We start from the raw sequence: 12273 nt of genomic DNA, 5'->3' as shown, positions 1-12273 counted from the left end.
TTCATGAATTGTTATAAACTGTTCAGAGAGCTTCGGCTATGGGGCGGTATAGAAATGAAATTAATGACAAAGTACCATGAAGAAGGGTCTGAAACACGTCAGAGTTCTTTCATTACATTAAACTTCTTTTTTTTCTGCTCCTTTGCCCTTGGCTTTTGTGGCAGCTGGGAAAGATCCCTGTCTGAAATCCTAGAGAGCTGCTGCCCGTCAGCATAGAAAGCACTGAGGTAGATAGTCAATGCTCTGATGTGATCTAAGGCCACTTCCTGTGCTCCTATAATCCAGCCTTATGGTCAAAACCAACATTACATGAGCAGGCATCAATTCACATAACAGAGGTTTCCCTTCTCCTCCTCTCCCTTGGAGCCCCCAGATCTTCTCTGGAGTGCCCCCCCCCAAAAGATTTGGAAGGTGTGTGAGGGCAGCAGGGGTGGAGAAATTCAATCTGCCAGTGGTGTTGGTTCCTGGATGTAGCCCCAGGTTGACTTTCAACAGGGAGTTACCACCGTTAGATAATATGATGCATTTGTTTCCGGCTGGACATCAGGAAAAACTTCCTGACTGTTAGAGCAGTACAACAATGGAACCAGTTACCTTGGGAGGTTGTGGGCTCACCCACACTAGAGGCCTTCAAGAGGCACATGGACAGCCATCTGTCAGGGATACTTGAAGGATTCCTGCAATGAGCAAGGGGTTGGACTCGATGGTCTTGTAGGCCCCTTCCAACTCTACTATTTTATGATTCTATGAATTTTTGCTCAAGCTTCTCACATAGGTTTTGCATTTGGGCTTCTGACAAGGTGCTGTATTTTGCAGGAAACAGCATACTACATTCGGCAGCCGACAGCGTGACCAGTGCAGTACAGAAGGCAAGTCAGGCTTTGAATGAGCGTGGGGAAAGGCTAGGCCGAGCAGAAGAGAAAACAGAGGATATGAAGAACAGTGCTCAGCAGTTTGCAGAAACTGCACACAAGGTATGAAATTAATAAAACACAGCTTAAGGAAAGGGGCGGGAGGGAGCCAGTTTTTTCAACAATAACTTCTGTGAGGAACGGGTTGCTAGGAAACCCCTGATATTAATGTGCAGCATTATTTTCATGCATTGGTTTTATTAGTTCTGTCAAACTAATTGGTTCCTCCGTGGGCATTAAAATCAGTTGACGTGGGTCTGCATCACATCACTTTTTTGCTTTCAAGATTCATTTGCCACATCAATGTCTATGTCGAAGTACTCCAGCGGACTGGTGGATCCTTGGACCCTTTCTATGGCAGACTTTCAGCTGACATACAGAAGTGGGTGGGCCTGGTGGGCATCATAGCTGCCTTATGTGAATCAAGTATAAGACCTGGAACACATCCAACACTTTTGCACAGCTTAAAATTGCAGAGGAATTTGATGTGTGGTGATCAAGATGTGTTTTAAGGAAGCCTGTTTACCAGTGCTGATCCTTCATTGAAGGAGAGATTGTGAGGTTCCCCCAAACACAGTTTGAACACCACTGCCTTACAGTGAAAGCAGGTCTTTGGAATGTAAGCTGGTCTGTTGCTGAAGGGGTGATTTTTTAACTGGTTGGTGCTGTTTATTTTGTTAATTGTTGTGTTTTTAATTATTCTTTAATTTAGTCATTTTCATGCTATGTTTAAATTAAGTTTTTCTTAATCTGGATTTTATTGTTAGCCACCTTGAGCGCCCTTTTTTGGTGGAAAGGTGAGATGGATAGATAATGGGACTGCTAAGGAATAGGTCAAGGCCTTTTCAGTAGCGGCACCCAACCTGTGGAACATATTGCTGCGTGAGATTCTATCCCTGCTACTGCCAGCTGAAACATTTGTTTACGTAGCTTTTATGGGATCATACTAACAGTTAATGGGTCTATTTTAAATGAAAATGAATTGCTGCTGTTTTGTTTTTGTTTCTACTGTTGCAATGGTTTGTGTTTTAAGGGTGTACTCCTATGAGGATGGCTATAAACCTCCGAACTCGAAGTTTAGGGCCATTCGATATAGTGGGAGGCACACTGCTGCGTTCCCCCTGCTCTGCATTTTAGCTAGACAGGCATTTTCACATGTCTAGCTGAAGTATTGGGGAGGGAAGGAGGCTGGAAAAGCTTAGGATAGCTCATATCCCCACTTCCCCCCTCCCCTCCTGATGGGGAGGTGGCAAGGTGCTTGGACTCCTGGGTCCAAGGTCGGAGTAGTGCCTCTGACCTCGGATCCAGGAATCCAAAGTATCCTATGCCTCCCGCCCCCCAGATTCTATCTAGGTGCCGTAGGATTGCTATCTAAATAGGTTTTATATATGTTTTCCCTATGCCGCATTGAGTTCTTTATTGTCAATTGCAACCAAGAGGTTGCATACAACAAACAATCCAGTAAGATCCTATTTTATGCTTCCATTCTCAGGGCCTTGCTAGACCAGGCCGGCCTGGAGGCGGGGCGACGGCGCACTAACTTTAACGCACGCCGCCCCGCCTCCTAGATGGCCGATGCGCAGGGACTCCGGAAGCCCTGCAGCGTCAGCCATTTTTTTTGTTTTGTTAAAGGGGCCACGTGCGCCCCTAAGACTCCGGACAAGGTAAGGTTTTTTTTTTACTTAAACCCCCCCATCTGGTCCTGATCCCTTCCCATGCCTCCTGCCCACTCTTTCCCCGCCCTCCCTCCCCATCCCCGTCCCCCGTGTCGCCCTCCGCCATCTCCCTCACTGTCCCGTGTCGCCTGTCCTCCCTCTCCCTCACTGTCCTGTGTCGCCCGTCCTCCCTCTCCCTCGCTGTCCCGTGTCGCCCTCTGCCGTCCCCTGTGTCACCCTCCGCTCCCCCTCGCCGTCGTGTGTGTCACCCTCCGCCTCCCCATCTCCCCTTCCCCGGGATCCCCACAGCCCGATGGGCACAGCGCTACGAGCGCTGTGCCCAGTCCATGGCTTTTCCCGGCTACTCACGAGTACATGAGTAGCCGCAAAAAGCCACGGACCTTCCTAGACGTTCCGCTGGCCGGGGCTGTGGAAAAGGTGTGCCATAAGCGACTTCGCTTATGGCACGCTAAGGGAGGCTTCAGTGCGCCTTGAGCCCGGATTCCCCTGTGCGTCATCTGGACGCACAGCAGGGAAACCGGCTCTCAAAGCGCGCTAAGGCTTCGTCTAGCAAGGCCCTCAGTCTCCCTTTTCTTTTAAGATACAGCTGGCACCAGAAGAGGAAGGTTGCCACCAGGACTGCAAAATACATCTTTGATTGCAATAAATTTAGCATTTTATCTGCTACATATTCATACTTAATCTTGGGCTGATGGGGTATTACTATGGCTTAAAGCTATTTAGTACATCTCACATTATAATGAAGAGCTTATCTCTCTAACAATACTTACAAATACTAATCATTTTCTTATTTGCATGAGATCGGTGCTTGCTTCTTTGGAGAAGACAATTTTTGATATAGGAGTTAAAAAAAACTCCTAGGAGTTTACTAAGAAGTTACAAAGAAATGTATCTGAATTACCTTTAAATCAGGATTTAAAAGGATTTCAAGTCCTGATACTTCTCTTGTTGGACCCATGATTGCTATTAAGTATCACTGGTGGCCATTTTTTCCAATTGATTATGCATATAAAGACTTTCGTCAAGGAGTCACCCTTTAAAGGGTTTTCTAATTTTGGCAGAAGTGGTCAACTTGCTTTCTAAATCTCAATCAGTCTGGATAATATTAATTAAATACTTACAATCCTTGCTAATAATTAGTAGCACAGTGGTATTTTTAGACTATGCACCTAACCTTTCATAAATGGAGTTTCAAGCAGATAAGCTGGTGGCAGAAATGTTCCAGACAAACTGCTGAAGACATGTATGGTGAGGGGAAGCAACATTAACAATTTGAGGGACAAAGGGTACCTTAAGTTTTCTATTAAAAAAGAAGCCATGTATATAAACAAGGAATTAAACCCAAACTAAAACTTTATTTCCCCCCAAACCAGAACAAACCTTGAAGGTCCATTGAGATTTTAAACAGAATTCTCACAAAAACGAGGTTACAGGTTCAGAATACACATCAATGGATAATGGAAGGATGTATCCAATAGGTTGCATCAAATGGTGGTCTAATTTAAGTCCCACTCATTTCAGTAGGTCTACTCTAAGTAGGACTAATATTGGATACAAACCAGAGTCAAAGTAATATTCAAAGTATCACTAGGCAATTTGTGAAAAGTACTGCTGAGAAACATGAGTGTTTTCTTAGTCATTGACATCTTAGAATTAAAATGGAATTACGTCAAGTCCCCTTTTTTAATTTAGTACATTACTAAAGTTATTTGCTGGTGATGTTTTCTGATGAATAACAGTTGTGCTTTGATTTGACAGTTGCTCAAGGCAGAGTGGCATGAGTTTAGATGGTAAAGAGTCGAATCTGTGAAAACAATTTATAGCAATTTTGGCATTTAATATCCTTAATATGCATCTAAAATTACTAACTGTTGTTCATAAAGTAAAAGAAGTGGATAAGTTGTATCCTCCTAAATATCAAATAGGGGGTGTACAAAATTTTCCTCATATTTTCCCCCTGCAAGGATTGGTTTTTAAAATAAAATATAAAAGCCTCTCACTGCAGAATATTTCACTGGTTTGAGTGACTAGGGCCATAGCTAGACGGGGCGATATCCCGGGGATTGCCCTGGGATCTTCCCTGTGCATCCACATAACGCACAGGGCATCCTGGGAGCAGGGAGGGATGATCCCTCGCTTTCCCCAGGATCTCACCCTACACTTCTAGCCCACTTTTTCCGTGGTCTCAGGCTGATCCCGAAACCGCAGAACGTGTGGGCGGGCGTTACGGTTTGTCCCGGCTCCTTGCAAGTAAACACAAGGAGCCTGAAAATGCATGGCGTGCAGAGCTCCTCAGGAGCTCTGTGGCCATCAGGGATGTGGTGGGGGAGCAGGGAAAGTATTTTTTTAAGAAAAACTTACTATTTTTCGCACGAGCGCTCGTGTGCTCTGTCGCCTTTAAAAAAAACCAAAATGGCGGGTTCGATGTCGCACACTGCATGTAGACCAGGGCGACTATCTCACGATCATAAAATCGCAAGATTGTCACCATAACCCCCCCGGTCTAGTGAGGCCTAGGCCATCATTTCAGGGCAGCATAGACCAGCCCTGACATTTATTTATTTATTACATTTCTATACCGCCCAATAGCCGGAGCTCTCTGGGCAGTTCACAAAAATTAAAACCATTCAAAGTATAAAACAACAGTATAAAACCATAATATAAAATACAATATAAAAGCTCAACCAAATAAAAATAGCAGCAATGCAAAATTACAAATTTAAAACACCAAGTTAAAATTTATTTATAGACTGTTAAAATGCTGGGAGAATAAAAAGGTCTTCTCCTGGCGTCTAAAAGCATATAATGTAGGTGCCAAGTGAACCTCCTTAGAGTGCTCATTCCACAGCCGGGGTGCCACAGCAGAGAAGGCCCTGGTAGCCACCTGCCTCACTTCCTTTGGCAGGGGCTCGCGGAGAAGGACCCCTGGGGATGACAATTAGGGTCTGGGCAGGTACATATGGGAGGAGGCGATACCAGCACTTTGAATCGGGCCCGGACCTGGACTGGCAGCCAATGAAGCTGGAAAAGGACTGGCGTAATGTGGTCCATCGGCCAGTCCCTGTTAGTAAACATGCTGCCCTGTTTTGTACCAGTTGAAGTTTCCGGACCATTTTCAAAGGGAGCCCCACGTATAACTCATTGCAGTAATCCAAACGATTATTAGAGCATGGATAACTGTACCCCATAACACGCCCTCCTAGACTTCTATTTTGCTGATTCCAGTCCCCCCTCTACTTTGGTGACATCACACAAGCCTCTTCTTACATACCTAGGTCAATCCATTGACCTTGCCCCCATCCTGTACTAGCACCATTTTGCTTATGCCTTAACCTTTCTCTACATAATTGGCTTCTTCACTAGGCATCTACCCTTCTGCCTCCCCTTATACACACTTCATAATCTTCACATCCAAATGATTGACCAGGCCATTCCCTGGCTTGCTCTCACAGCCATGCTGGATTGCAAACCAAAACTTTATTTATATGTAAATCAATATACATCAATGATAATTACTTCAGAGCAAGCGTAGTTAAAATAGGAACTTTAAAGGTTGGGGTGATTGTAGATAGTAAAATACCTTTTATTATAGAATTATAAGACAGCATTATTGTTTTCCTGTGTGATGCAGTATTGGGAATAACCACCTTTTTTATTTCCTGATAAATTTAGCTGTGAAGCATCTGAAATATAAAACAATCCTGTACTGGCAAAAATCCTAATGATTCTGTCCATTTACATTTTTAATGGATTTAAGGTTTGTTTGTTTGTTTGTTTTGAAGTGATTCAGTGTTTTAATTTTTAAGCTGCATTTCACAGTCCACTTAAAGACCTCACTTAAAAAAAAGAGAAGTGGTGCAATTGCTGTGAAATATCCTCAGCTTCTGATAGCACTATTAAGATTTGTGATTAGATATTGAACTGTTTTTCAGTGTTTAACCAGAGGAGATGTGGTGAGAGATGGTGACATCTCTCAAGAATAGGCTTTGCCATGTCTGTCCCCAAATAGCCAGATGATAACTTGCCAATATAGAGATGATAATTGGAAGATGCAAGTGTTTACCTGCCTATCACAATTTTAAAAAATTAAAAAAAGAATGTCTGAGAACATAAGGGTAGGAGCTATTGTGAAGAATGGAAAGGAGCCATCACTTTGTGGTAGAGCACATGCTTTGCATGCAAAAGCCACAGGTTCGGTCTCTGACATCTCCAGCTAGAACTGGAAATGACCTGTGTCTTGAAACCGTGGAAGTGCCTTTAAGTGTAGACAATAGTGAGATAAATGGACCAATGGTCTGTTTAGGTACAAAGGCCTTTTCCTGTGTTCCTATGAGACAGATTTGGCTATTCTAAGGAAAGACACCTCCAGTCATTCCCAGCAGGATCATGCCTGCTCCCAGGGCTAAATACTAAACATCACTCCAAGTTTAGTAAAGAGAGAATGCAGTATGCCAAATTATCTGCACTACTGCTGACAGATTATTTCGTGTTTTCTGCATCTGTACATATTTAGGATATTCAGGGCTGCATTCAAACAGTCCTCCAAATGATGCAAGACTCTGTACTTCAGGGATGAGTAGCTTGTAGCCTTCTGGACATTTTGGCCTACTGCTCCCATGATCCCTCACCATTGGTTATGCTGGCGAGGGCTAGTGGGACTTGGAGTCCAAAACAACTGGAGGTCTACAAGTTGCCACCCCTGCCCAATTCCTCCTCCTCCCATTGCATGCTGGATCTTTGTCTTTATTTCCTGTATTAATTCAGAACATAGTTTGCCATGACATCAGAACCAACAAACTGGGTTTTAAAAAAATCCCTCCAGACTAGGATTGCAAACCATGATTTGACTCTGGGTTGCAATCCTGGTCTGAAGAGATCACTCAAAGAACAGATTGTTGGTTCTGTGCATCCAGTGGAGGGAGGGGGGAAAGGAAAGGAACCTCTCATGCAAGCACTGAATCATTACTGACTCTTGGAGGGATGCCAGCTTTCACTGACGTTTTCTTGGCAGGCCTTATAGCAGGGAAGTTTGCCGTTGCCTTCCCCGGCTGTTATTACCTTTCCCCCAGCTAACTGGGTACTCATTTTACCGACCTCAGGAGGATGGAAGGCTGAGTCGACCCGAGCCAGCTGCCTGAAACCAGCTTCCGCTGGGATCGAACTCAGGCCATGGGGAGAGTTTCAGCTGCAGAAACTGCTGCTTTACCACTCTGCGCCACACGGGTTTATAGAATTTGTTACAGAAAGTCTACCTGTCATTGTGTTGTACCCCACCTCAATCAAGAGGGAGAGGCGAGAAACAATTGTTGTTGTTGTTGTTGTTGTATTTAAACTCTATATATGATCTTCAAAATCTGATATTGTTTAGTACAGATAAATAGCTTTTTAAAATATGTATTAGAAGAGCTTCAGCACCTTCTCCTTGAAGGGATATTCCAAGAGAGTTACTAAATATCTTCTTCCCATATCAATGGGGTGATCTCTTAATGTAGCATGCAGGCAGTACAGTCTCCCGCATGGGCACAAACTTTAATTTGTGTTTCAATCCAATAAACGTGTTTGCATCTTGTTTGTAGCATTTCTCTAAAGTCGAGTTCATCAACTTCCTGCTACAATTGCAAATAAGTGCCTTAATGCATCTCTTTCTCTCTTTTTATCCCCAGCTTGCCATGAAGCACAAGTGTTGAAAATGCCTAATGTAGAGATCTTTCCAAGAGGAACTGAAAAGCTAGGTTCATCAATTTTTACTGGAGATACAACCTCATGCCTGCTTTTTCCTACAATTCAGTGAAGCCCAGTTTTTTCAGTTACTATGTGGGAAATGAGTCGCCTTCCTACCTTTTCTATTGCTAAGCCATTCAGCAATATCATTTTAAAAACAAAACAAAAACAAAATTATTTAACATTAAGAAGTTGTGTTGACAAGGACCAAAGGAAATACTCTACCACATTGATCTGCAACATCCCACTGCTTCCAGTATTAAGCAGGAACAACTATATTGATCTACAAGAAAAATTACCAAATAGAAATAAAGTCCAACTAATTGTTTTATAATTGCTTCTTAGAACAATTTTTGGAGTTTTACGGTTCTGTCACTAGCAAAATAGAATGGTTTCTGATGAAAAATAGCCAGACTTCTCATTTCTGCCATTTTTAGTTAACACATTTTGCATGTGCCATCGCATTGCTGTGCAAATCTGAATGTGAAATGTAACCCTGCTATCAACACTACACTTCCAAAACAACAGTTTCTTTGCCTTTTGCCATTTTTCTCTCTCTTTACTTTCTGGATTTATTATTTGGACCATATAATAATGCCACCAGGAAAGGACACTTCAGTTGTTAAGACATAAGAGAATTCTGATGATTAAAACTCTAAATGCCTCTACATTTAATCTGAAATGTAGCAATCAAATTATAAAATAATATTTCCATTTGTAAAGGATCCTTTTTCTTTTTTTAAAAAAATCCATATTTTACAGGAATCATTCCAGTATTTTAATGTAACCACAAACACTACCACGGTTTCTGCAGTTTGGCTATTCGGCGCGCTTCAGTTTTACTGGTTTGAGTACGGCTGTTATAGTTAATCCTAACATTGTATTCTGGCCATTCTTGGTGAGGGAGTAACAAGACTCCATTGCACTTGCAGTCACTGGGTCATGGTCATAGTAGTTGTAGAGTTATTTAAAATAAAACATGCCTCTCCAGCTTGCACTTCGTAGGGTAAAAACAATTGCCTGCCAAAAGTCTCTTATTTCAACTTTATTATGAAGTGACGCCTTCCGATCTAGCAGGGCTAATACATGCACAGAAACCTCTTGGATTGGGAACTGCAGAAAAGGAAGTTGTGACAGAGGACAAAATTCAACATTATATATATAGACATCTGCTTGTGCAACAGGGGGTCCCTTCCCCCAAAGCCCCCTGCACACACCACAGACTTGCTCCAGAGGGTCCCCCAATCCTTGAGCCCATTTGGGAGGCATGCAGAAGACAGTAGGGGAGGAGGGGAAAATTTGATCTGCCAGCGGTGTCTGTTCCGCTGGTGGAGGAAATACACCCCACATTTGTTAGTATTGGAGCCCTTTCTCAAAAACTCAGGGTCAGGGCTTTATCTACATTTCCCAACACTGGATCTGGAAGAACATACATTAAACCTGTGATCAGTTCTTTCAGCTTTGCCAGTATCAGTCACCTGGGGTGGGGTTGGGGGCTTTGGGTGTGTGTGGAGGGAGTCAAGGCCATTCTCCCCTAACTTCCCTTTCAAGAAGCCTGGATCAGCCACTCTTTCTTCAGATAGCACTGAACATAAGCTAGGCATAAGAAGATATATCCACCAGCAGTGTGTGGGCAGCCCCTGTGTAACTCGGGATTGGCATCAAAATGAACTCCCTGGTGGTTTTTGTAGCCTCTGCCAAATGAAAAGCAGCATTTTTTTCAAGGAAACAAGACACAAGGCAGCACTTTCAGGGGGACGGGTGCGGGGAGGCCCCCAACCCCAAGAAGTTGCCAGTTCCTTAAGTACACTTCTACAGATACTAGTGAATTCCCAGCAAATCTTTCGGAACTTCTAATTCATTTGAGCTTTCTTCTATGTTTGAAAATTTTCCTGATTTGAACATTTAGATCTCACAAGCTTAGGAAAGCAGAATATAATGTTCTTTTGTTGCTATCACATTATGGATGGCAATTGGAACGGCTAATGGATTTCTAATAAAGCAGTCGAAGGGTTGAGATAGGAGGCTTGTAGATATTGGGATGGAGAAACTCCCACATGTTTTGTTTTGGGTTTTTTGCACAGACGTGAGCAAAGCAAAAGGAGCAGCTTTAATACTGATGAACTGCTAAATCAACACAGGGAGGACATCCAGTTAATTAGATTAACTGCACATTAAATTTGTCTGCCATTATAATACCAACTGGGTAGAACCATCAGAGTCTCTTCATGAGCAGCCTTAGAAGCTGTAACAGCACAAGCCTGCCGGCCAGCCAGTTTTCAAACCAAAGTAATTTGATGAAATAGAATGCCTTCACTTTCATCCAAGGTGCATTTTGAACCATTGACTCCCCAGCTTCAATCACCCCTCAAGAACCAAATGGCTGAATGAGTTCCCACCCACCCTCAAGAGAACTTTGCCCTGACGTTGCCCTGAAATTGGACTGAAGAAGGACGCTTCTTCCATTATAAACATTACTGTATATCTTTCCCAAAGCAAGTTCATATCAATTTTCTTCATTACCCTTACTAGCTGGTCTGAGGATTAGGCTGAAACAGTATAGCTAGATAATACATGTTGCAAATGTTCCAGTAATACATTTATAATGTCACTCTGGCTGAAGTTAAGATTTGCCATGTTGTTATCTTAGACTATTGATAACACTGCGAGCAATCTGACGGGTGCCCTTCACGTGTAGCCAAGTGAGAGCGAGTTTTTTCCAATGCTCTTCCATGCAACTGGGGCTGTGTGTGAATGGTACAACCACATGGGAAGGACCATCATATGATTCTTGCTCATGGCAACCTGTATATATGGTTGCATCTTTCACATGCAGCCCCCAGCCATGTGGGATTGCAAGATGGAAGAGCAGCTCCCACAGTATGTGAAGATGGCGCCTCCGTTTGAAATTCACAATGACTATGAATGAAGATTTTTTAAATTCAGAATGTATGGAGATGCTGCATGTAATGGGCTATATCTGATCATGGGTATACTGCTAAGTTCCTGGTTTTTTTGTTATTGCTTGGACTGTGAATCATTATGTAGTATGTTTTTTATCATGCCATTATTTATTTTGCACATTTTTGCATTTCAGTTCTATGATATATTTGGTTTCTTGTCAATACAGGGCTTGTTTTCAAATTGCCAAACAAACTCTAGTATTTTTTTTAATCAAAGGTGCATCAAAAAGGTAGATATTAATTTTTAGCTCTGCTCTTTCTTGAGTAAATTTAAGTAAGATGGTGTTTTCCTTAGGATAATTAGCAGCAAGTGTGCTGACTTCCAATACTGAAGATAAACATGATAGTGTTTAAAATGTCCTGGAGAATAGCTGTAGCATACAATTCTAGTATTAGGTATTTGTGTACATAACATATACAGTAATTCAGGTCAATGTTTCATATTCAAAAATGTATTTGTAAAAAGTAAGAAGATCAATAGTTCCTTATTACCTTTTTTAAAGTTCTGCAAATAACAAAAGTCATGTGTTACTAGAGTTAAAGCTGTTACACCTGCAAGATCAGTCTTAACAGCCTATTTCTGTGGCTTGCAAAACGTCGTGCATTAATGTGAAAATATTAACAGAAGTTGCTCTCTAAATAAGTGATCTTAAAGTTTGTTTTGCTTTACTATGCCAAAACTGTACTACTTGCTATTATTTTTCAAAGGTTCCATGGGTATAGAGACCGTTTTTGTGCCATTCAAAAATAAATGGGACCTTTTCCATTGATTTATCTTTGCAAGCCCTATTTTTATCATTAAAGATTTTGTCATTAAACAAAACACGGTTCTCCTACATTATTTGGTGGAGGTAAACATGGGTGTAAATGCACATTGCACCTTGTAGAAGAAACCTTTGATTCCACACATTCCCTTTTGGTCTAAATCCTTTTTAGAGGGATTCCAACTCTAATGATATTTGTGGGAAGCACATTTGGAACTGAGAATGTAACCACCCCGTA

At 42.2% G+C, this 12273-nt stretch overlaps 1 protein-coding gene across 1 annotated transcript in view; it reads left to right on the top strand.

Annotated features, from left to right (window-relative positions):
- The window catches only part of STXBP6 (syntaxin binding protein 6), a 154518-nt gene extending 145474 nt beyond the window's left edge, over positions 1-9044 (top strand). The window contains exons 5-6 of the mRNA XM_063117760.1: positions 817-974; positions 8251-9044. Coding sequence (XP_062973830.1) covers positions 817-974; positions 8251-8274 — 182 coding nt within the window. The 3' untranslated portion in view covers positions 8275-9044. The remainder of the gene's footprint in view (positions 1-816; positions 975-8250) is intronic.
- Positions 9045-12273: the final 3229 nt, after the last annotated feature.

This window comes from Elgaria multicarinata, chromosome 2 (assembly GCF_023053635.1).
Source record: "Elgaria multicarinata webbii isolate HBS135686 ecotype San Diego chromosome 2, rElgMul1.1.pri, whole genome shotgun sequence".
Classification (NCBI taxonomy): Eukaryota; Metazoa; Chordata; class Lepidosauria; order Squamata; family Anguidae; genus Elgaria; species Elgaria multicarinata.
This window is presented reverse-complemented; position numbering and strand designations above follow the sequence as displayed.